General features: G+C 39.6%; 1 protein-coding gene across 1 annotated transcript in view; it reads left to right on the top strand.

The window, feature by feature from the left end:
* The window catches only part of IGFL4 (IGF like family member 4), a 120,332-nt gene that overhangs the window by 39,091 nt on the left and 54,688 nt on the right, over nt 1-26,553 (top strand). The window contains 1 exon segment of the mRNA XM_074217389.1: nt 18,740-18,911. Coding sequence (XP_074073490.1) covers nt 18,740-18,911 — 172 coding nt within the window.

The raw sequence follows: 26,553 nt of genomic DNA, 5'->3' as shown, positions 1-26,553 counted from the left end.
AATTCAACATGTTGAGAAAAACAACAAAGTCTTTCTCCAAGAACACTTCCAACCTCCTCCTAAATTCTCCATTTCTGTTAAGGGTGCTACCAATATTTCAGTCACTCAGTTGATAACCTCAGAATAATCCTTGATTCTTCCTCATTTTGAACATCCAATCTTCCTAAACAATATATCTTGCATCCAACCCCTTTATTTCAGTCACTCCTCAACAACCCAAATTCAGACCCTAATTCTGTCTACACTGTTTCAATAGCCTGCTTATTGGATTCCCCCTAGAAACTTCCATATAGCTGCCATCCTGATATTCCTAAAAATTACAGTGGGGGGGGGACAGCTAGGTGGCAGCATGGATAGAGCAACTGCCCTGGAGTCAGAAGGACCTAAGTTCAAATCCTACCTCAGACACTTAATTCCCTAGCTGTATGACCATAGGCAAGTCACTTAACCCCATTGCTTTAAATAAATAAAAATTTTTTAAAAGATTACATGTGACTATGAACTCCCTAGTTCAATTACATTTAATGGCTCCTGTCCTTCTAGAATGAAATAAAAACCTCTCTAACTTTTAAATCTCTTCTCATCTGGCTCCAGTTACCTTTCCTTGAATCCTATATTCTAACCAAATTGGTTTGCTTACTATTTTCAGACATTTTTCATTTCCTACCCTCATGCCTTTGATGACCTGTGAGCAAAAGGGGGAAAAGGAATTTTACCAAGAAAATGAATGATCAAAAAATGAAGTAGGCCTGTCATTTGTCAATAATGAGAGATAAAGGTAGAAAGACTGATCTGTTTAAAAAAAAAACAGAGGTGGCTAGGTGGTACAGTGGTTAAAGCACCGGCCCTGGAATCAGGAGTACCTGGGTTCAAATCTGGTTTCAGACACTTAATAATGACCTAGCTGTGTGGCCTTGGGCAAGCCACTTAACCCCATTTGCCTTGCAAAAACCTAAAAATAAAATCTCAAGGAAAGTCAGTATGTTGAACAAATGTTCTCTAGAAAACATTCTTCCCTATTCTCTTATGGAAGAATGTGGACAAGAACTATATAGGATGAGAAAGCCCATTTAGGTTAAGAACTATACCTTAGAGATAATCCTTTAATTGAAATACACTCAGGACAAGGCTTGTCACACATTTGGGTGTGAGATGTAAGAATGTGTTTGGGGTGTGCAAAACTTGGAAAATATGAAATGTTCCTTAATGAAAGGTGGCTTGAAATTTACTTCCATTTTTTTTGGTCCCCCCTTGGAATTTAGACTTAGGGTTCCTCGAGGCTGAACTGATTCATTAGTTTGTTTACTAAGATAAGACAAGAGAGATAAATGGTTGTCTTTTCAGGATGATGCCAAGGTCTAAAATAAATATTTATTCATAGACTAATCGTTACTTTTGGGAGCCAGCAACTAGAGGTAACATGCATGAATTAATGAATTAAAAATATTTTATGCTTTATATCTTCCTGTAAAAGGCAGAACTAGATAATATGGACTCATCAGTTTGGGCACTTGCTCATCAAAATAGTGCAACTCATCCTTGGCTTCCCATGCAAAAGGATGCCCATCCATGGCCTCTCACAAATTCTCCTCAACAAATCCATTTGTGCTGGGAGCCTTCTTCTAGGGGCTCCTACATTACATGAATATCCATGTTACACACGGGTCCCCTGTCTATCACTGCTCTTTTCCATACATGACCAGTCCATCTTCAAAAACAACAATAATAACAGTTTTGTGGCTATATTTTAAAGTGCTCTCCCAATCATTTTCGTTCTTCCTATTTAAGTTCTTTTGTTCCATCTGTTCTAGAAAGCAATTTGGAGCTATGCCCCCAAAAACAATTTAACTGAGCCTATATTTGTGTCCAATGATACTATTCCCTAGATCTATACCCCAAAGAGATCAAAGAAGAAGAAAAGAACTCATATGTGTAAAACATTTATTCCATCTCTTTTATGTGAACAAAGAATTATAAACTGAGAGAATGCCCATCAATTGAGGAATGGTAGAACATGTTGTGATATGATAGTGATGGTGCTATAAGAAATGAGGAAGGGGATAGTTTCAGAGGAGCCTAGGAAGGAGAATGATTCATAGAATAATAGCAATATTGTAAAGATAATCACCAATGAAAAACTTAGGAAATCTGAGCAACACAGTAACGATCCGCAGTTGCAAAGGACTAATGATGAAACTCCAGATAGAGAGCTGATAAACTCAGAGTGCAGAATGGAGCAGATTATTCTTTCTTTCTGATATTTTTCTTTCTTTCTTTTTAAATTTCTCTTTTTTCTTCTTTCCTTTCTTCCTTCTTTTATTTCTTCCTTCTATCCTTTCTTTCAGACATGACTAATGCAAGAATATGTTTTACATGACTATGTTTGTGATGGTTTTCATATTTATTATCTTCTAAATGAATGGAGGTGGGGAGTGAGAGAGAGAGAGGGAGGGAGGGAGAGAGAGGGGGGAGGGAGGGAGGGAGAGAGAGAGAGAGAGAGAGAGAGAGAGAGAGAATCAGACAGTGAAAGTAAAATAAAATTTAATTTGCAAAAAAAGAATTTACAAGTGAGGGTCTTTTGTTCTTTGAAATTGCATCCCCAGAATTTGTATAATGCCTGGCATATGTAGTTACTTAGGCAATGTTTTTCAATTAATTGATTTATTAATCCAACAAAGTCCTATTTCAGAGCATCTCCTTAATGTTGATGCAACAGAGAAGAGTTGATACAGAGTAAGAGAAACCCAGAACTTATTTTTAGACTTTATTAAAATTTCTCCTGGAGGAACAGACTCAAGATGATGGACTGGATGCCAAATTCTCCCAACATTACCCTCCAAAAAACTTTTAAAAAACTCCTTGTCAAATTTTGGAGTTACAGAGTCAACAAAAGGTCAGAGTAAGACATTATTTCCAGTCTAAGACAAGCTAGGAGATCTGGAGAAGATGTCTGTGACACTGGAAAGGAGCCTGGCCCAGAGTATACATGGTGGAAGCATCAGCAGCAGGCTTTAGAAGTTACTGAAACAGAAGCTACAGCAACTTTGAGATCTCTAAACTCAAAGGTAGTAAAATGACCAAAAACTTGGTCAAAAAAGAGATTACTAGGGACCCATCAAAATGGAAAAAATGGGGCAGTTGGGTGATGCAGTGGATAGCACACCAGCCCTGGAGTCAGGAAGACCTGAGTTCAAATCCAGACACTTAATAATTGCCTCAAATAACAACAATAAAAATTGCCCCTAAAGATATACTGTGATGTCAGGGTAGATCAAGACAAACTCAGAAGAAGATAACAATGTGGAAACAGCTACAAACAAAGCTTGCAAGAAAATTGTTAATTTAACATAAGCCAAATAAGAATTTCTGAAAGAATTAAAGAAAGATATAAGAATGGTAAAGGGGAAAATGGGAGAAAGTGAAAGTTATATAAGAAAATTATGAAAAGAGAATTAACAGTTTGGTAAAAGAGGAACAAAAAATACTGGGAAAATAACACTTTAAGAAACAGAATTGGTCTAATGATTTTTTTAAAGGGTACAAAAATAAAGAAAAGAACATAAAAATCAAAATAGGCCAAATGGAAAAGGAAGTCTAAAAGCTCACTGAAGAAAATAATTCCTAAAAAAAGTAGAGTTGGCAAATGGAAGCTTAAAAACTCCATGAGACATTAAGAAGCATAAAACAAAATCAGAAGAATGAAAAAAAAAAAGTAAATGTGAAATAGCTCATTTGAAAATCAACTGACTTAGAAAATAGATAGATCTAGATGCGATAATTTGAGAAGTACTAGACTACCTGAAGTCCATTGGGTAGGGGGGGAGAGCTTAGACATTGTATTTCAAAAAATTATCTTAGATCCAGAGAGCAAAATAGAATTTGAGAGGCGGTTATGTAGCACAGTGGATAGAGCACTGGCCTTGGAGTCAGGAGTACCTGGGTTCAAATCCAACCTCAGACACTTAATAATTACCTAGCCATGTGGCCTTGGGCAAGCCACTTAACCCCATTTGCCTTGCAAAAAAAAAATAGAATTTGAAAGAGCCAATTGGTCACCTCCTAAAAGAGATCTCAAAATTAAAGTTCCCAGCAGTTTCATAGACAAATCCCAGAATTCTTAGGACACAATGAAAATATATCAAGCATCCAGAAACAATTTAAACAATGTATTGCCACATTAGCATCATGCAAGAATTTTCAGTTTCTGTTCCAAGGGCTTGGAACATGATATTCTGCAAGACAAATAAACTAGGATTATAACCAAGAGTAATCTACTCAGGAAAATTGATTATATAATCCTTTGGAGAGGAAATAAATATTTAATGAAATAGAAGATTTTCAAGCATTCCTAGGGAAAAGCCCAGAGTTAAATGGAAAATTTGGCACTCAAAGACAAGACTCAAGGGAAACATAAGTAGATAAACATGAAAGAGTAATCCTAAGGGTCTCAATAAAGTTAAACTGTTTAAATTTGTCTATGAAAGGTGACACATGTAACTCCTAAAAACTAAGGAATTAAAAGAAGTTTATATAGACAGAGACTATGGATGTAAGTTGATTATGTTGGAATGATCTACCCCCAAAAAATGGCAGGGTGAGAAAGAGGGCTATATTGCGAGAAGGGGGGGAGGGAAAGGTAGAATCAGGCAAATTTTCTCACATAAAGAAGATGTACAAGTAAAAGTTTTTTAGAATGTAGGAGAAAATTGGAGGGAATGGTTGGCAATGTTTGAGACTCATTAGAATAAGATCAAAGAATTCAAAGAAGAATTTATATAAAAATTCAGTTTTATATAGAAATATAACTTATGTAATAGAGAAGTGGAACAGGAAGAGGATAAGAGAAGGGCTAGAGAATGATAAAATGGAGGACAGATTAAGGGAGGCAGTGGTGTGGAGCAAAATGATTTTTGAAGGACACTAATTGTAACCGTGAATGTGAATGAGATGAACTCATCCACAAAACAGAAGCAGATAACTGAATGAATTAGAAACCAGAATCAAACAATATGTTGTTTACAAGAGATATACTTGAAACAGGAAGACACACAAAGAGTTAAAGGGCTGGAGAAGAATCTAAAAGGTATCAGTTAAACTAAAAAAAAAGGCATGATCTCAAACAAAGCAAAACAAAAAGTAGATGTAATTAAAAGGAATAATCAGAGAAATTTAGCAAAATTAGCATTTTGCTAAAAGGTGCCATAGACAATGCAGTAATATCAAAAAAATTATGGCAAATTTTCTTGATAAAAATTCATTTCTCGGGCGGCTAGGTGGTGCAGTGAATAGAGCACCAGCCTTGGAGTCAGGAGTACCTGGGTTCAAATCTGACCTCAGACACTTAATAATTACCTAGCTGTGTGGCCTTGGGCAAGCCACTTAACCTCATTGCCTTGAAAAAATCTAATAAAAAAAATTCATTTCTCACATGCATATATAAACAGTTTAGAATTGAATAAAATTTATAAAAATAAGAGCCATTCCCTAATTGATAAATCATCAAAGAATATAAACAGGCAGTTTTCAGAAGATAAATCAAAGCTATCTGTGATCATATGAAAAAAAATTCCTTAAAAAAAGTCTCTATTAATTGAGTTGTTATTCAAAAATCTCAGAGATTTCTGACTCTTTGTGACTTCATTTGGAGTTTTCTTGGCAAAAATACTAATATGGTTTGCCATTTTTTTATCCAGCACATTTTGCAGATAAGGAACTAAGACAAACAGGATTGAGTGACTTGCCCAGTATTACTCAATTAGAAAGTGTCTGAGGTCAAATTTGAACTTGAGTCTATCCACTACCCCACAGAACTGTCCAACACTATTGATTAGAGAAAGACAAAATAAAACAACTCTGAGGCACCACCTCACATCTATCAGAAATGGCAAATGCGGGGCAGCTAGGTGGTGCAGTGGATAGAGCACCGGCCTTGGAGTCAGGGTTCAAATCTGGCGTCAGACACTTAATAATAATTACCCCTAGCTGTGTGGCCTTGGGCAAGCCACTTAACCCCATTTGCCTTGCAAAAAAAAAAAAAAACCTAAAAACAAAAGAAAAAAAAAAGAAATGGAAAATGCTGGAGAAGAGAGAAACAACTCCATTATTGGTGGATTATTAAACTGATCCAAATATTCTGGAGAACAATTTGGAATCAAGTCCAAAGGGATACAAAACTGCATTTCCTTTGACCCAGCAATATCATTACATCTTTATCCCAAAGAGATCAAAGGAAAAGAGGGAAAAATGCATATGTACAGAAATATTCATGGCAGCTCTTTTTGTAGTGGAAGAGAATTAAGTATTAGGTAATAATCATCAATGAGTGAATGACTGAACAAGTTGTTGCATATAATTGTGATGGAGTACGACTCTGTTATGAGAAATGATCAGGGGGCTGGTTTCAGAAAAAGATGGAAATCCTATATGAACTGATGAAAAAAGGGAACTGAGAAAAACCAGAAAATCATTGTGCACAATATCAGTAACATGATAATCAACTTGGCTACTCTGATCAGTACAATGATCCAAGACAATTCCAAAGAACTCATGATGAAAAAAAAAAATGCTGGCCACCTCCAGAGAGAAGAACTCTAAGTGAAATTGAAGTATAATTTTCTCACTTTTTTCTTGTTTAAGAAAATGACTAATATAGAAATCTGTTTTGCATGATTCTCATCTATAATTGACATATTGTTTGCTTTCTCAAAGGATGGAGGAGATGGTAGGAGGGAGGGAGAGAATTTGGAACTCAAAATTTTTTAAGTGTTAAAAAATAAAAATTTTAAAAATTAATAAAAGGAGAAATTCAAAGCATCCCCAATCATATCCTAAAAGAAATTCAAAAATAAAAACTTCCAGGAATCATATGATCAAATCTAGAGCTTTCATGTCCGGGAGAAAATATTGCGCACAGCCAGGGAGAAATCACTGGATGTCCACTCTGTTCCAATCAGTATCAATCAATCTGATATGATTCCATAAAGATGCATCCCAGAGCTATGAATGCAGATAGTAAAATCACTTGTGTAATCATAGCAAGCTAGCTAGAAGCCCTCCACCCTTGTTTTTTCTTGTCTTGGTAACAACGTGGGAGTGGTGATTCAACTACATGGATAGTTCTCCAATTTATTTTTTTAATTTATTTATTTGATATTTTAATTTTCCCTAGCCACGTGTAAAAATAATTTTAATGTTTATTTTTAAAACTCTGAATTCTAAATTCTCTTCCTTTATTCCTCCCCACCCTACCCTTTACTGAGAAAGCAAGCAATGTGATGTTATTAATGTCGTCATGAAAATTTTATTTCTGTAATAGTCATGTTGTTAAAAACATAGACTCCCCCCCAAAAAAAGCTTCGAGTAATAATATTTAAAAAAGTATGTTTCGATCTGTATTTTGAAAGTCATCAGTGTTTTTTTCCCTCTGGGGATAGATAGCATTCTTCATCATAAGCGGTCATTGATTGCTGAGAAAAGCTAAGTCATTCACAGCTGATCGTCCTACGATATTATTGTTACTTTTGTACCCAAGACATTTCACTCTGCATCACTCATGTAAGTCTTTCCAAGTTTTTTTTAAAGCATCTGGCTCATTATTTCTTAAAGTAGTTTAGTATTCCAACATAATCACATGCCACAATTTGTTCAACCATTCCCCAACTGATGAGCATCCCCTTGATTTCCAGTTTTTTTGCCACCAGAAAAGAGCTGCTTATATACTTATGTATTTTTGCGCATACAGGTCCTTTTCCTTTTTTGGTTTTTTTAATATCTTTTGACATACAGACCTGGTAGTGACATTGTTAGGTCAAAAGATGTGCTTCCTTCAATTTATGTTTGTATCTTCAAACCATCCTCTGGTGTCCATCATAAGCAAGTAAACATCGTATGATTATCTTATGACCACTGAGTCCGTATGTATAGTCCATGCATCTACTGCAAAGATATTTTTGCCTTGCATATCTGGTTACCCTGTTGAAATACTTTTCTTATTTTAGTCTATGCACTTTATGTAAACTAATGGAATTAATCTTTGTTTGAGATATTAGGGCTTTTAAAGTAGGACCTGGAAAAAGAGGGGATTTTGTGGGGAAGATCTGAGATCCGCTTCATTAGAGGGGATCACAGACCCTTTAATAAAGTGCCATTGAGGGGCAGCTTGGTGGCGTAGTGGATAAAGCACCGGCCCTGGAGTCAGGAGTACCTGGTTTCAAATCCGGTCTCAGACACTTAATAATTACCTAGCTGTGTGGCCTTGGGCAAGCTACTTAACCCCGTTTGCCTTGCAAAAAAATCTAAAAACAAAAAAAAATTAAATTAAATTAAAATAAAAACAAAATAAAGTGCCATTGGCTCAGAGCTCTGCCTCAATCTCTTTTTAGTGTAGGTGGGACAATTTTAGTCACCGCATTATTCACACTCTGAGGTCAGATAGCAATACATGGACCTCAACGTCTCTTGGCCAGCTCCTACAAGAAACACAAAAAGGCCCATTTCTTCTCCACAGACACCAGCCCTGAGAGTTTGAGTCTACTCTCCTTCTCTGTAACCAAGTTCTCTGAGCCTGAGGTAGGGCTCTTCAAGGTCGGTGAATCTACTTTTATTTACCCTAAATCCATTTTCTTTAAAAAGGATCCCTGATTGGGCTAAAAGGGGCTGCTTGAATTTGTGAAGAATCTGTTTAAATTTATAAGTTCTGGAGAACTCAAATTCTATTTTCATAAAAATTATATGGCCAAAATTTTAATTTTTTTAAACATAGGTAACTTTCCCCAACTCCTCTTTTTTCTCACTTTTATTTTTTAAGATCAGGAAGACTCAGCAGTGGAATTGCTAGTTTCTCATTTTCAACCAGCTTAAAACTTCTGATGGAAGGATTAAAGTAGATTTTTTTCCCCTTTAAATTCTTTTAGCAAGGAGTAACTAAATCATTTTTGTCATCAGGAGAGAAATCTCCTAAATTGGTTGAGAGGGAACTTTCAGTGACTCACAACAAGCAAGGAACTCATCTAGAAGACCCCACGACCAGTCTATGAATGAGTAAGTAGGGCTGGGGGAGTGATTTCCCACTCAAGTGCTCTGTTTATTTTTTTTAATTTTCCTATTATATATAGAGATGATTTTCAACATTCATTTTTTTCTGAAGGAAAAGATAACTATTGTTTTTAGAAATCAAAAAATTGGAACAGGGTAAGATTTCCAAATTCCATTAATATTTCAGTAACCAAATAATAAGAAATATTTCTGGGTCTAGGCACAATGAAATTCTCTTTTTTATATTTTTATTTATTTATTTACTTTTTTAAGGCTTTTTTTGCAAGGCAAATGGGGTTAAGTGGCTTGCCCAAGGCCACACAGCTAGGTAATTATTAAGTGTCTGAGACCAGATTTGAACCCAGGTACTCCTGACTCCAAGGCCGGTGCTTTATCCACTACGCCACCTAGCCACCCCTTATATTTTTATTTAATATTAACTTTTAAAAAAATTTCTCCAGCTACATGCAAAAACAAATTTCAACATTTACTTCCAAAATCTTGAGTTCTTACATCCAAAGGGCAACAAAAATGTGCATACCCTTTGATCCAGCAATACCACTACTGGGTCTATACCCTGAAGAGATGATGACAAAGGGTAAAAACATCACTTGTACAAAAATATTCATAGCAGCCCTGTTTGTGGTGGCAAAGAATTGGAAATCAAGTAAATGTCCTTCAATTGGGGAATGGCTTAACAAACTGTGGTATATGTATGTCATGGAACACTATTGTTCTATTAGAAACCAGGAGGGATGGGAATTCAGGGAAGCCTGGAGGGATTTGTATGAACTGATGCTGAGTGAGATGAGCAGAACCAGAAAAACACCATACACTCTAACAGCAACATGGGGGCAATGATCAACCTTGATGGACTTGCTTGATGGAATCATCAGGACATCAGGGACAATTTTGGGCTGTCTGCAATGGAGAATACAATCTGTATCCAGATAAAGAACCATGGAGTTTGAACAAAGTTCAAGGACTATTCCCTTTAATTTAGAAAAAAATAACAGATATCTTATTGTCTGATCTTGTTATCTCTTACACCTTATGTTTCTCATCACACTCAACTTGGATCAATGTACAACATGGAAACAAAGTAAAGACTGACAAATTGCTTTCTGTGGGGGGGGTGGGGGGAGGGAAGTAAGATGGGGGAAAAATTGTAAAACTCAAAATAAATAACATCTCTAATAAAAACAAAAGAAAATCTTGAGTTCTAAATTTTCTCCCTCCCCCCACCCCTCTTCCCCTCTTTGAGAAAACAAGTTACTTGGTATAGGTTACTACAATAGTCATGTTATAAAAGTACACATAAATCCCACCCCACAAAAAAGAAACCTCAAGAAAAATAAAATGAAAGAAAAAAAAAGTATGCTTCAGTCTGTATTCAGACACCATCAGCTCTGTCTTTGAGATGGATAGCATTCTTTATCATAAGTCCTTCAGAGTTGTCTTGCGTCACAGCATTACTGAGAAAAAGAAAATCATTGATCATTCTGCAATATTGCTGTTTCCCATCGTATCTTCTCATGTAAGCTTTTCACTGAAAGCATGTTGTTCATCATTTCCCATAACAGAAGAGCATTTCACCTCAATCACATAGCATAATTAGGCATCCCTTCAATCTCCAGCTCCCTCCCACCAGAAGAGACCTGCTATAAATATCCATATATATACATATATATATATGTATGTATGTATATATACATATATATATATGAAAGTATATTCTTTTCTTCCTTGTGCTTTGCTCATATTCAGACCCTAGTAGTAGTCTGGGACCCTCATTGCAATAGAGCAGGGACCCTCTTCACAGCTCCAGGGCAGAGGGGTGTGCTTGTGATCATCCACAGACCAGAGTATAGGCAGGAGAGTAGTCAGAGTCTCTCATAAGACCTTGAAGTAACTGAGGTCCTTATTGGGGGGGGGGTCCCAATAACACTCGAAAGCTTAAGAAACATCCCAAAACCAGGACACAGGCTGGGGAAATGAGTAAACAGAAAAAAAAAAGAAACCTGACCATAGACAATTACTTTGGTCCCATAGAGGATCAGAACACATACTCAGAAGATGACAAAGTCCAACCATCTGTATCCAAAACCTCCAAGAAAAATAGGAATTGGGCTCAGGCTATGACAGAGCTCAAAAAAAGATTTTGAAAATCAAGTAAGGGAGGTAGAGGAAAAATTGGGAAGAGAAATGAGAGAGATGCAGGAAAAACATGAAAATCAAGTCAGCAGCTTAGTCAAGGAGATCCCAAAAAATGCTGAAGAAAAACACATGTTAAAAACTAGTTTAGGTCAAATGGAAAAAGCAGTCCAAAAAAGTTAATGAGGAGAAAATATCCTCAAATCAGCTTAGAACAGGTGAATTATTGATATTATTTATTAATTTATATTTATTAAGATTATAAATTCTTCATTGTTCTTAATTTCATTAAAGGAATGCAACTTTAACCAATTTTTCTATGTATTAGGGACTTATTCTAATTATAAAATGCCCTTTAAATTGGTGAACTCAATTGGCAAATTAGATCAAAGTGATTTGTATTGTGACTGGAAGAAATGATGAATGTTATTAATACAATGAAGCATGGAAAGATCTCTACAAACTAATTCAGAAGGAAGAAGACAGAGCCAAGAAAACAATATACACAATGAATACAATCATATAACTGGAAAGAACAACCACACAAAAAAATCAAAAGTGAATATTGCAAAACTATAAAGAAAAAGCATAAGGGGCAGCTAGGTGGCACAGTGGATAGAGCACCAACCCTGGAGTCAGGAGTACTTGAGTTCAAATCTGGCCTCAGACACTCAATAATGACGTCGATGTGTGGCCTTGGGCAAGCCACTTAACCCCATTGCCTTGCAAAAAGCCTTTAAAAAAAGATGTCAAGTAAAATCATAGTTCTAAAGAAAACTATAAGAAGACACTTTCATCCCCACCCCTTTGTAGAGATGAAAGGTCCATAAATTTCATACACCCTGCCCATTACCCAGGTTTGAGTCTGAAATGATTCTTGCCTCATCTTCCTCTCTGCAATCCAAGAGTTTCCAGAGGTTCTGTGGTAACCCCAAATGCTTCCATCTCTGCTCTGTTTCTCGCAGAGAACACTCCCAGGTTTCACCTCAATCCAACAAAGGCTTCCTCAAGAATCTCTGTCCACTAATTGGTGCAGGGAACATTAAATATATATATATAATATATATATATATATGAATATAAATGTATCTTTAATGCTGTTAAATCTTGTTAAGGGATGGAAGATCTTTGCTCTTGAGAATACATTGACTTCTATTCTTTCATTGTTTAATATAAAATTTATATCCTGTCTCCTCATTCCCAACCCCCAGCTTCCAATCTTCTACCTGTTTCAGTCATGTAAGGGGCAGAGGGATTTCTCCTTTTGCCCTCAGTGCCCAGATAATGGGCAAGGCTATAAAACTTGAGCTGGACACCCACTGTATCCCAACATTCTCCCTGATTGTCTTGCTTCTTCTTTTTATCTCCCTCTCTCTGTGTCTCTGTCTCCTTCTCCCAAGCAACCTCCCCTACCTTTTGTTATTCACCCTGTCCTTAAAGGGATTTCTGACTCTCAGGGAGGAGGAAAAGTTTTAAACTGTTTACTTTGTACTAATTTGTAATAAAATTCTGAGTAGTTTTAAAACCCCAGGGACCACACTATTCCTTTGTCTTTCAGTAACCCTTGATTTCTATCTTAATTCGTGATCCCAAGATCCCAGTGGCAATATAATGTGGCAGCAGAGTATAATGTTCTGTCAAACTCAACTAGAAATGAATCCCTACAGGCAATATACTGACTTCTTGGAAAACTATATTAGCATTATCTGCATTGTATTGTATTTCTATTTATTTTGTTAAACATTTCCCAATTACATGTTAATCTCATTCAGGAGTTTGGCAGGATGAATGAGAGTTTGACACCTCAGTTGTAGTGGGCAGACAACTGACCTTGGAATCAAGAGGGATCTGGGTTCAATTCTCCTTCCCGGTGCCTTACTATATAGGACCTCAGACATGGACCTTATGTCCAGAGGAAAGGAGGTGATTTGGCTCCTGTGCTCAGACTTCATCAGACCCATCTAGCATATTGTATTTCAATCTGGGAGTCACACTTTAAGTTGGAACATGCAGTTATGCCCTACAAAGCTCAATCATTCAACAAACATTTATTAATACATTCCAATCACTGTACTAAGTAAGTACTGAAGATTCAAAAACAAGAAATCGCAGTAACTTTCTGATTGATTTCCCTGCCTCAAGTTTCTCCCTCACATTAGTCCTCAGTTTGTCAAATGAACTGTCAAATGAACTGGAGAAGGAAATGGCAAACCACTCCAGTATCTTTGCCAAGAAAACCATGGAGTCAGACACAACCGATAAGACTAAAAGACAACAAAATTAAGCTGGGGGCAAGAGAGCAGTTAGAAATAACTTTCTCAAGGTCACAAAGGGAGTTGGGAAGAACTTGGATGTTTATTCCAGTCTCCTAAACCCCAACACAGGACACATTACACTATACCAGAAGACCAAAAAGTGTCCTAAGCCCCCTTTTCCTCAGTGGAGTCAGATTAAAGTGGTGGCATTCCCCACTGCCAGCCTTGGGTCCAGACTTTGTCCAGACTTTCTCCAGATGGTGCTTTGTTTAACATATCAGGCAAGAGAGACCTAGGGAAGACTTAAAGGAACTTATTTGAAGTGAACAGAACCAAGGGAGCTATTTATCTAAGAACAGTCACATAATTAAGGAAAATAGTTATTTTTAAATTTTTATTAATATTTTATTTGTTTTCCAATAATTTACAATAGTAGCTTCCACCTATCATTTTTGTAAGGTTTTGAATTTTACAATTTTTCCCCAACCTCACTTCCCTCCCTTCCACCCCTCCACAGAAGACAGTCTGATGATCTTTATATTGTTTCCATGCTAAACATTGATCAAAATTGAATGTGCTGAGAGAAATCATACCCATGAGGAGGAAATAAAACATTAGAGATAACAAAATTATGTAGTACATAATACACTTCTTAAAAAAATTGAAGGTAATAGACTTTGGTCCTGTTTAAACTCCACAGCTATTTCTTTGAGTACAGATGGTATTCTCCATCACAGGCACTCTAAAATTGTCCCTGATTGCTGCACTGATGGAATGAGCAAGTCCATCAAGGTTGATCATCACCCCCATGTTGCTGTTCTTCTGGTTCTGCTCATCTCACTCAGCATAAGTTCATACAAATTCTTTCCAAGCTTCCCTGATTCCCATTCCCCCCCTGGTTTCTAATAGAACAATAGTTATTTCATCACATTCATATACCACAATTGGTGGTATTTCCCCAATTGATGGACATTCACTCAGTTTCTAATTCTTTGCTACCAGTGATGTTTTTACCCTTTTTCATGATCTCTTCAGGGTATAGACCCAGTAGTGGTATTGCTGGATCAAAGGAGATGTACATTTTTATTGCCCTTTGGGCATAATTCCAGAAAGGTTGGATCAGTCCACAACTCTACAACAATGTATTAGTGTTCCACAGCTCTACAACAATGCATTAGTGTTCCAGATTTTCCACATCCCTTCCAACATTGATCATTGTCCTTTCTGGTCATATTGGCCAGTCTGAGAAGTGTGATATGATGGAAAACAGTTTTGAAAGACTTCAGGGGGGCAGCTAGGTGATGCAGTGGATAGAGCACTGGCCAGGAGTACCTGGGTTCAAATCCAACCTCAGACACTTAATAATTACCTAGCCGTGTGGCCTTGGGCAAGCCACTGAACCCCATTGCCTTGAAAAAAAATCTAAAAAAAAATACTTCAGAACTCTGACTAGAACAGGGACCCACCAAGATTTCAGAGGTCCTGGAAAGGAAGCATGTCATCTATCTTCTGACAAAGAGGTGAGAGTCTCAAGGGGCAGTTTGAGACAGACCTTGTCAAAGGACTACTTATCCTTGTTTGCTATGACTTTTTAAGTTGGAAAGTAGGAATTTGAAAGAGAAAGGAGAGGAAAATAATGATAGTAATTCCCCCAGTATCTTTGCCAAGAAAACGTTAAATGGGGTCTTGGAGAACTGAACAAATCTTAATCAAACAACAACATATTAGTTAAATTGCACCTAATTATAATAATTACTGGACCGGCTGTCTCAAGATACACAGAATGTCAGCTCTGTAAGGACCTTAGGAGAATATGGGAAATGGGAAGGTCTTTTGAACAGCGAATGCCAGAGCTGGGAGAAACCTTAGGCAGGGGATATCAGAGCTGGGAGGGGTCTTAGGACAGTAAATGTCAGAGCTAGGAGGGGCCTTGGGACAGCTGATGTCAAATCTGGAAAGAGTCTTAGGAGAATGAATGTGAGAGCTAGGAGGGGGCAATTAGGGAATCTATATCAGAGCTGGGAGGGCTCTCAGACCAAATCATTCCCCTACTCAAAAAATCTTTAGTGGTTCCCACTAACTTCTAAAATAAATATAAATTCTTTATTCTGATATTTTGGGACCCTTCAATGCTATTTCCATTCCCTGACTTATTTCCAATCACTGCCCTTGTGCCTTCTAAGTTCCGGCCATACTAGATGACTAGCCTCCATACAGGCCATTCCTCATGTCTGGTTGGGCATGAGTGCCCACTTCCTTGTCTTCTTGCTCCATCCAGACCATTTCTCCTCCATGAAATCTTCCCTGATTCCACCAACTGAAAGCCTTTTTCTCCCTCTTTGTTTTCCAAGAATGTACTGAGGTCTTCCTTTCCCTTGGCTATTCCATGCTCAGTCTTACATGGTACTGCTCTGTGCATGTGGTCAATCCATCCCCTTCTCCCCCAGCAGGAAGGAGCCTCCCTGCTGACCAGCATCTTTATCTTTCCATCCCTGGTCTGTATGACAGTGTCTTACACATAGTAGGCACTTAGTCAATGTTGAATTAGAGTCCACTTAGCCCCAATCTCCCAATTTTACATCTGGTTAAAATGAAGCCCCCCGAAAGCAAATGGTTCAGACATGAAGCAGCCAACCAAAGTGCGTCCCTTCCCAGGCTGGCCTCTGGGCTCCTGAATCCTGTTGGCTTTTCTCGTGGGCCCTGTCAGTAACTTCTGATTCTACTTCTGGGCTAGTATCCATTGTCCTGAGGCACTGTCTCCCAAACCAACATCTCTCCTCAGATCCAGGGCCCTATATTTTTTTCCTTGCAAGGGCTTTCCTTGTCATCCCAAAATTCCATACCTTTGGACTCCCTACCCACCTGAGCTCCAGATTCAACCTGAAGTCATAGAAGGTGGAAAAATTTTGACTTAAGGAGCCATAGAGGATAAGATTAGTCAAGGAGAGTGGCAGAAATAATTCAAGGGGAATATGGAATAGATCCTGCTGAGGGATAGGGAGAGGGTCATGATGCTTCTCTCTTTCTTGGAGCTACTAGCCAACTCAAGGGGTTGGATAGGTAAAAACTTATTAGCAAAGAAGAGGTTTTCTCCCCTTCACCTCTCTTCTCTTCCCTCCTCTCTAGATTCCCCTCCTTCCTAGCTTCTCCCCTATCCACTACTCTATGCTCAACAGGGCCTGACTAGTCTCTACTAGTGAGGACTCTTACTTCACCTACATCCAATACTGATAAAAGCCCAAGATCCCTGAGTTAAGAATATATCCACTATCAAACTCTCAAGCAAGTTAGTAGCTGTGGCATTGGCACCAAATCTTCTGAGCCCTATTCAGACAAAAGCCATGGCATCAGGAAACTACATCGGTAAGACTCAAGGGAATCTTTACCTCCTAGGCTCCAGCCCCATTATAGCCCCCTTGCCTCCCCATCCCTCACCTTGATCTCAACTCCCATTCTAAATCTATCCTTGCTATTTCCAAGCTGCCTATACCAATCTTATCATCCCCCCTACTCTCAGCCCTAACCTACAGTCTCCAATACTCATCTCAATTCCAACCCCAACCCAAAGAGGACCTTGCTGCCTTCCCAATGCAACCCAAATCTAGACTGTGATCATTACACCTGTATGCTATCTCTTTGACTTCTCCGGGACTCAACTTCTCACTTGTAAAATCAGAGAGTAGGACTAAAGCACTGTCAACTGTGATCCTATGACAATGCCCCAAATGTCATTCTAACTCTTATCTTCCCCATTCAAATGCTAGACTAATCATCATCTGATTCTCACCTCAAAAGCCTGAGCTTGATGCTAATGCTATCCTTAGCCCTAAATCAAAGCCCTCCACCACTTCTGCCTTGATTTGGATTCACTCTGACTCTAGGTCCCCCAAAGTTTCCTTCTAAATCCTCCTAGAATCCTGAGAATAAAAAAAGGAAGGAACTCCACATACCTGCTTATTCTAGGGACCTAGTATTGCCATCCCACCTCCCCCCAAACTCAGGTATTTAGAGATGGAAAAAGTCATAGCGATGATCTATTCTAACTTACTCATTTGATAGAAGATGAAAGTGAGGACCAGGACAGTTAAGACATTTGTCCAAAGTTTTAAAAAAGAAAGTCCTAGGGGCAGCTAGGTGGCACAGTGGATAGAGTACTGGCTCTGGAATCTGGAGGACCTGAGTTCAAATTTGACCTCAAGACCCTACTAATTACCCAGTTATGTGACCTCAGGCAGGTCACTTAACCCCATTTGCCTTGCAAAACCCTAAAAAAAAGTCCTAAGATGTTACCCTATGAACCTAGATTCCCATATTCCAGACCTCAACCTACCATAACTCACTTGTCACATGGACCTAGGAATTTGACCTGAGCCCCAGACCCTGCTTGGTCCCAACCCTATCTAAAAATGTCAAGGCTGCCATTTGCATTGTAGCCCTGAGGAAATCATGGAGCTAGAAAATAGCAGGTTCTCCATCATCTAGCCCAGGCCAGTGCTAGCTCCCAATCATTTCTAATTGCCAGGTGCCAAGAGGCAGGAAAGGACACCAGAAAATACCCTGGAGTTGAAGACTTGGGGTTCAATTCTAGTTCTGCCAATTACTAGCTGTGTGTCCTCTGAAAAGTCCCTTCTCTGGGGTTCATCCTTCCTACAAAATGAAGGGATTGGACACTTCCAGCTTAGGTGGTCATGAAAAGACCCTAGTGCCACCCCTTATTGGCACCTTGGTGTCACCAAGTGCTGCCTTCCTTCCTTTGTCATTTTATAGGTGAGGAAACTAAGGTTCAGAGAGAAGTAAGGACTTCCCTAGCCTTTGACTCCATTTCCCCAGCTTAGGTCTCTTTTTTCCCTGCACCCTAGTCCTTCTTCTCAGTCTCCTGAGGTAGCCCACTCTGATGCCCACAGGTCACCACAATTGCCTATACCTTCTGTCTCCTGATCACAAACCTAATCTGAATGATCCCTAATCCTCCAAGAAAGACTAGAAATTCAAACCAACCCATATCCTATCTATCTCCATCTTGGTTCCAAGTCACCATGTCCAGGCTTGCCTTATTCTTTCTCTTTCTCCTCAGGTCTCACCTTCTTCATTTTCATCATGGCTATCCTCTCCTCCTTAGGTGCTCCAGGGAAGGAAGAAGAGGCAAATCATGGAGGAGCGTTGTAGAGAAGAGGAGAGGGAAAGAGTCAAGGGAGAAGGGGAGAGGGAAAGATGGGGGAGCAGGGATTGGTCAGTTCTGGGAGCCTTCTTCCTGAACCTGTAGACCTAATAGTCTGTATAATTCCCCCTGCACCCAGTGACCCCCACAGACTCCCAGGTGATCGTGTGCCAGCCCTGGGTTCTGTGTGGTACTGTGGCTTACAAGCCTGAGAAGGACCAGTACTGTGATGATGGCAGTGTCCAGTCCTTGATCCAGTGCTGTGGTTCTACCATGTACAACCCTTACTTCCAACATTGCTGCACCGAATCGTACAAGAAAGAGTACAATGTGGTTGATAAAATCAAGGGAGGCACTGAGATAACAGACTGTCAAAATGCCAAACTCCAATGAAGAGCTGACATCAGGTAAGGATCTTCTCCCTCAACCCTTGAGTCTCTTGTCTGCTCTCCTAGAACACTAAGTATCCTGGGAGGCTGGAGTGGGGGACACACCGGAACTCTGTCCTTGGGGTCATACCTGGCTACATAGAACATCTAAATGACATTGAATCCTGAGAATCCTAAGAACACAGTGGTTCTAAACACAGTTCTCCCTCTGACTCCCTATGAGAGCCTGGGTAAGACTTTACCTTCACTAGACCTCAGTTTCTTCATTGATGAGGGTCCTCCCAAGCTCTGGCATTCCATGTTCTAGGTTCTGAGATTTCTTTGAGTTCTAAGTTCAATGATAAAATTTTCTCCTTCCAGGTGAAAGTTGGTCAGAAGACTTCTACCTCCAAAGGCACTTCCAAGTCCCCAAGAGATCAAAGGACTTAATGATGACCTCAAACCTAAGGTTTCTTCAGTGGATAGAGTTTGAGGAACCATGGGAGGGAGAAAACAGGGAGAACCCTTTTTGGGCAAGGACTCTTGGCTGTACTTCTCTCCCCCCAATGCCTTTGCTGGACATTGGCAAAGGGACTTTGGGGGGGAAGTGTGCCCTCAGGGAAACTCTCTACCTCATTACTTTCTGGGTTGGGAAGACCAGGTGCTGAGCTCTCTCTTTCTTCTCATTATGAGTATTAATAATTAAACATAATCACCTCTTTATTTGAGGCCACATCTCCCATTCCATTTACACTTTCATTAGAGTCTTCACAAATAGCCTTGAGGGGGAGATAGTGCAGGGCAGATCCTTTTTACACATGGGGAAACTGAGACACAGAAAGGGATCAGGACTTGCCCAAGGTCACACAGTGAGTCAGTTCACATTACATATATGAAATACAGTCACCCACATTCACTTGCAGAGCTTCCTGGCTTTTCTACCTCTTTGAATCCTGGTTCACAGCTTGGTATATGCCAAGCCCTAGATTTGGGGGAATAGCAAATTGAATTGTGAAGCCTCAGAGTCCCTGGGAATGGAGGTCCCTGAAGACCCTATATCTCAGGCTGGTTTCGCTCTGGGTGGGAGGAAGACAAAAATAAAACTGCTGCCTTAGGTTTTCCAGTTTGACTTCTTTTGTCACCTTTGTTCCCAAGGACTGGGAGGAACTGGGGTCATGCCCCTTGTAGGAAGGGATTTCCCTTAGTTATTTGAACCCTATCCAATAGCCCTAATCCTGGCTGAGAGGCTGGTTTCACCATTAGCCCATATAAAATGAGCCCAGAGCTCCCTCTTGAGGGCATAGAGGGAAGGAGCAATCTGGTCACTGAAAGGGACTTGGTGAAATTTAGTCACTGGAAATAAGAGTTGATCTTAAGAGCTCCTATTTATAGAGGATTTTCATATTTTACAAGTGTGCTCAATATATCATCTCATTTTCTATGGAATCTATTTCTGGGAGGTCCTTGAGAGGTTGTCCAACTCCTTTATAGAGAAGAAAACCAAGGTTCAGAGGGAGACAAGAGCAGAGAGGGGATTTGAACCCACAACCTCTGTCTCCAAAGGGAGCTCTCCTTTTACTGCCTCTGCACCATCTCCCTTCAGAGAAAATGAGCTGGGGGCGGCTAGGTGGCACAGTGGATAAAGCACCGGCCCTGGAGTCAGGAGAACCTGGGTTCAAATCCCGTCTCAGACACTTAATAATTATCTAGCTGTGTGGCCTTGGGAAAGTCACTTAACCCCATTTGCCTTACAAAAAAACTAAAAATAAATACATTGTTCCAGAGAAAATGAGCCTCAGGAATAGGAAGGAATTAATCCAAGATTAGCAAGGGCATCACTGACCAAGCCACAACCAACCCTTCCTTTCTGGTGCTGTGCCCTGAAGTCAAGAAGTCACTCAATCAATAAACATGTAAAAGTCTACTGGGGCTACTAAGAAACAAAAAAAGTCTCTGCTCCTCAGGAACTCCCAACTTATAGGAGAAGATGGCATGGAAACAACTGTGGGCATAGTTCATTAGCTAGGAAGGGGAGGAGGAAAGGAGGAAGAGGAGAAGGGATGGGGGGTGGAGAAAGTGATAGAGAAAGGGAGGGAGGGAGGGAGAGAAAAAGGAGGAGGGGGAGGGAAAGGTTAGAAGGAGTGAGAGAGGGATGGAGGGGAGAGAAAGAGAAAGGGAGGGAAGGAGGGAGAGAAAAAGGGGGAAGGGGAGGGAAAGAGGAAGAGGGGGAAGGGGAGAGAGGGATGAGGGAGAGGGAGAGAGAAAAAAGGGGGAGAGAGGGAGGGGGAGAGAGAAAGAGAAAAAGAAAGGAAGGGGGAGAGAAAGAGGGGGAGGAGGGGAGGGAGAGATGGGTGGAGAGGAAGAGGGGAGAGAGAAAGAGAGAAAGGAAATGAGGGAGGTAGAGGGAGGGGCAGAATAGGAGAAAGATGAAAAATGACTCCTACAATGTGGGAAGATAGTGGTAGCAGTAATAGTAATAAGGGATGTTCAGAAGATGGGAGGGTTGGGGAGAGGGGTGAGAGAATTTAGTTTTGGGAACATCGAATTTAAAATCTGTTAAGAGATATTCATTCAAGATATAAAAGATGGGGTTGGAGATGTGAGGAGGCAGCTTTGGTGACTCAGTGGATAGATGCTCCAGATTCAAATCTAGAGACTTCCTTCCTGGGTGACCCTGGGCAAATCACCTCACTCTGTTTACCTCAGTTTTCTCATCTGTAAATGAACTGGAAAAAGAAATGGCAAACCACTTCAGCATAACTGTCCCCCAAAAAAACCATCACATGGAGTCAGCAAGAGTCAGACATAATTTGAAGAATGATAGTAGAGATAGGAGACTTTATGACTACCAGTCTGATGAGTAGTTTTTGGAATCAATAACACTGAGATGAGCTGATAAGATCATCACAGGAAATATTATAGAAAGAAAAGAAAAACAGAATGAAGTCCCTTCTGTCTTCTACATCAACAGCCTTTGGAATTCAGTCAACCAACCTTTAACACCTCCTGTCCTCTATAGGCCAAGGGTCTTCCCATTTCCCACTTAGATGCTCATCTAATATTTGTCCTTCATTCTCAAAGAAGACCATAGTATCAGGGAGGTGATGACATGACAAGCAAGTGAATTGGATTTGACTGAGGGAGGGACTGTGCTACGTTACCAGCCTTACTTTCTCCTCCAGAACCATGTAGGTCTGGTGGACAGATATGAATCAGGACAACTGGAGATGACCCTAGATGTGAGGCAATCAGGGTTAATTAAGTGACTTGACCAAGGTCTTACAACTTCTACTTATCAAATGTCTGAGGTCAAATTTGAATTCAAGTCCTCGGGTTCCATATCCACTGCATCACCTAGCTGATCCTCATATTGTATGATCTTGAGACTCTCCATCTTGGTTACACATCCCTAAACCATCTCCAGGTTTCCCATGGCCTTCCTAAAGTGTAGTAGTGAGAACGAATCAGGACATTCCAGTCATGGTCTGAACAATAATCTTAGCTTTCTTCCTTCTGTACTCTCTCCCTTTTCAAATATAGCCCAAGATCACATTCTTTTTTTTTAACATACCATATCATTCTGTAGATCTTTTTGGAGCTTGCAGTCCACTAACATTCCCAGATCCTTCTCTATTGCTTAGTTTTACCTTTTACTTGGAAAGTTGATTTTTTAACCCTAGCTGAAGATTTTCAGTAGTCTGTTAAATCTTCTTGGATGGGTAGTTGGTTGATGCAGAGGAATATGAAAGCTGTTAAGACCCCACAGGTCATGTTTGTCCCCTGGGTTCCTCTAATGGAGAAGGTAAAAGGACATATAGTCAAATTGATACTGAATCACCTACTCAGGAAAGGAAACTTGGAGCAGAGAAGGCAGCAAGGGGCCCAAGCACAAGTTTAATTCCTTAGATACTTTATCCGTGTGACTGGAAACTATCCCCCTTTCTCTCAAGGGAATCCAGAGACAACTCACCACTTCCCGGGATGATTCAAACCCATAAAGAAGGAAATGGAGGTATCTGTTACTCAATTTGCTAAACTGAGCCATGAGCTCTTCTAGCTCAGGAACTAATCAGGGGATTCCTGATCATCTCATAGATGAACTCAAAGTCCCACAGGAATCTGAGAAAAACAGAAAGGGCAGTTCTGAGTATGCTCCATATCAAGAGTTCTCAAACTTACTGATTTCAGGACATCTTCATACTTAAAAATTATTAAAGATCCCCAAAACGTTTGCTTATGTGGGACATATCTACTGATATTTGCCTCATTAGAAAGCAGAATGTATTAGTATTGTTTTAGAAATAACAAATTGTGGCCCTTCTAAAAGGTCTTGGAGGCGCCCTAGGGGTCCCTGGACCACACTTTGAGAATTGTTGCCCTATGGGATGTTCTAATTATAGACCCAGACACCGAATTAAATGTAACCTGTTACTAAGAAAAACACTAAGCAAAACACAATAGAGAAAGTGAGGAAATCCAACAGGCACATGGAATAGTCTGCCCCCAGAGAACATGGCTACATTTTATTTACTATCCATAAGGCCATAATTCTTCCCCAGACTTGCGGTTTGACTTGAGATTGCTATAGCTTTACTCCAGATACTGGTGTCCTGGTAAATTTAGAAACTTAGCTGATATCATGCAACAGCCTGGGGAATTGAATCATTTCAGTTCTGGATTTGTTTGGGGTTTGATAAATTTAGTGAGGGACAACTACTAATTATGGTCTAATTGATCTGTCCAATGGATATGCCAACCTGGTAGCTGTGAAATTAAAAGTGGCATCTACTTTATTCTCATTTCTGATTCCATCTAGCATAGGAGGTTGCATAGAACATCTTTGCTTTCTGTATGGATGACTTTCAGACCCATTCGAAGGGATCTTAGTGATTAGGTCAACAATGAGTTTTCTTTCAGATTTTATATTTTAAGGTCATTGCATTTTATAAGTTTATAAATCACTGGTATTATGATTTTAGAAAATCTCATAGACAAATGGCAGTACTGTTATTCTTTAGGAATGACTCGAATGTGGAACATTTATAACAGCAGGACCCTCAATTCCCTCCAATCTGAATGTTGGGATTGATTGACAAATGAGTGCTCTCACAAAATAGGCACATTAGGCTGGGAAACATGGCACTCTTCCTCTGGTTAATGACGGTGTTAAGTATGGCAATGTATATTTATATTTCAGTGTGTCAAGACTTTGTCAAGAGTTTCCTGAACAGTACAACAAACATTGGGAAGTTAGAAATTCTATTATTAGTAAAGTTCCCAAAGACAAGGAATATGTGGAAGGTAATCAACCTGTGAAACGGGCTATCTCTGCTATATTTAAGGGATACAATTGAGTGATTCCTAGAAATATGAATCACATTTCTACCCCCAGCCAAGAGCCTTTCCTGGATTTTCTTTTTTGTTGTTGTTGTTTAGTTTTTTGGTTTTGGGGGTTTTAGGCAAAGCAATGATGTTAAATGACTTGCCCAAGGTGGCACAGCTAATTAAGTATTAAGTGTCTGAGGCCAGATTTGAACTCAAGTCCTCCTGATTCCAGGGCCAGTGCTCTATCCACTGTGCACCTAGCTACCCCTTGTATTATCTTTAGGTAGTATTTACAACCTTTCAGAGTCCACAAGGTCTCAACCTAATTTGATTGTCCTTCACTTAAGAGTAGTACAGAACAAACCCAAAGAGATCAGAGAGCCATCTTCACAGATGACATGTTAGACTGGGTGTAGATAGTATAGTTCAAGACTCCTCTCCGTGCCCCAATGTTTAAGTGCATCTTACTCACTGAAACTATTCAGGAAAGAAAGAGAATTGAGTAATCTAGCTCATGACTTTCCAGAAGCAGACTCTCCATTTTTTTCCATGAAGGTCAGCAGTAGGCAGATCAAGCCCAACATGGTCTGGTCACAAGATTCCCAATGGTCATTTGTCATTTCCATTGTTTGCCTCTATGGTTTTTAAGTGATACATTTGATGATTCCTAGAAATCTGAATCACATTTCTGTCCCTTAGCCAATAACCTTTACTGTATTACCTTTTTTTTTAATTGAGGTAATTTCATGGAGTGGTGCATAGATTTTTGAACTTGAAAATCAGGAAGACCTGAGTTCAAATCCTTGCTCAGACACTTGGTTAGCTGGTTCTTGCCCTTCATTATCAAAGAAGACCATCACTATCTAATATCACTGTGTTGGAGATGAGTGACAGTGTGTCCAACTGTGATTGATCAGACCAATAAAAGCTTGGAAGGCTCTTCCACAGGTTGGGCACAAATAGTCCATGTGAACACCTGGGGTGGGTACTCTAAACTTATGTAACTCATGTTTCCTTTGAGCTGCTTCTATTCTGCCTTTCTCATAGCACCCTCTCTGATGAGGGTACATCATGCTGTGCCAGTGTCTCCCATGCTGCATAATGACTTAGGAAATTCTTCAATGAGAATTTCAGGATCTCAGTATCATTTCTTCTGCCCCCTTGTAAGCATTCACCCTGCATGAGTTCTCCATAAAATAGTTTTTTGGGCAAGTGGACAAGTGGCATTCTAACAACATGACCAGCTCATCATAGTCGCATTCTCTGTAGTGATTTTGGAAAGCTAGACATTTTAGCTCAAGAAAGATCTTCAGTTCCTGGTATCTTCTCCTACCGGGTGATCTTTAAAATCTTCCTAAGGGGCAGCTACGTGGCGTAGTGGATAAAGCACTGGCCTTGGAGTCAGGAGTACCTGGGTTCAAATCCGGCCTCAGACACTTAATAATTACCTAGCTGTGTGGCCTTGGGCAAGCCACTTAACCCTGTTTGCCTTGCAAAAACCTAAAAAAAAATCTTCCTAAGACAATTTAAATGGAAACAATTCAGTTTCCTTGACAGGGTTTGTCATGTATGTCAAAGACATACAACAATGAGGCCAGCACAATGGGCTCTGTAGACCTTCAGTTTGGTAATCAATCTTCTCTCCCACACTGTTTTTTGAAGCCTCCCAAATACTAAGGCAATGCTTGTATGAACCCCATTATCATTGTGTACCTCCCTGGAAAGTATACTGCTAGGGTAAGTTATATGATCCATGGTACTCAAAACTTCTCCATTTGCTATAATCAATGGTTCCACATCTGGGATGATGTGGTGCTGGCTGATGGGTTTTCTTAGTGTTAATTGTAAGGTCAAAATTAGCACAATCAACAGAAAATCTATCCATACCTTTTTGCATCTCAGTTTCAGAGGCTGCATTGAGTACACAATCATCTGCAAACAGAAGATCATGTACCAATATTCCCTCCACTTTGGTCTTGGCTTGTAGCCTTTTCAAGTTGAAGAATTTACCAGCAATATGATAGCTGACTGAGGATGCCGTGATTATCCTCAGTGAAGGCATTTGATAACATGATCGAAAACATCATGCTAAAAAACGTAGGAGTAAAGACAGTCTTGTTTCAGTCCACTGGTGACCCGGAAATCATGAGAGCATTATCCACTATCCAGAACCCAAGTAAGCATGCTGTCATGCAATTGATGTACAATACTGATGAACTTCTCCGGGCAGTCAAATTTTGACATAATTTTTCATAAACTC

This window comes from Macrotis lagotis, chromosome 1 (genome assembly GCF_037893015.1).
Source record: "Macrotis lagotis isolate mMagLag1 chromosome 1, bilby.v1.9.chrom.fasta, whole genome shotgun sequence".
Classification (NCBI taxonomy): Eukaryota; Metazoa; Chordata; class Mammalia; order Peramelemorphia; family Peramelidae; genus Macrotis; species Macrotis lagotis.
Note: the sequence above shows the minus strand (reverse complement) of the source record. Positions and strands in the feature narration are given on the sequence as shown.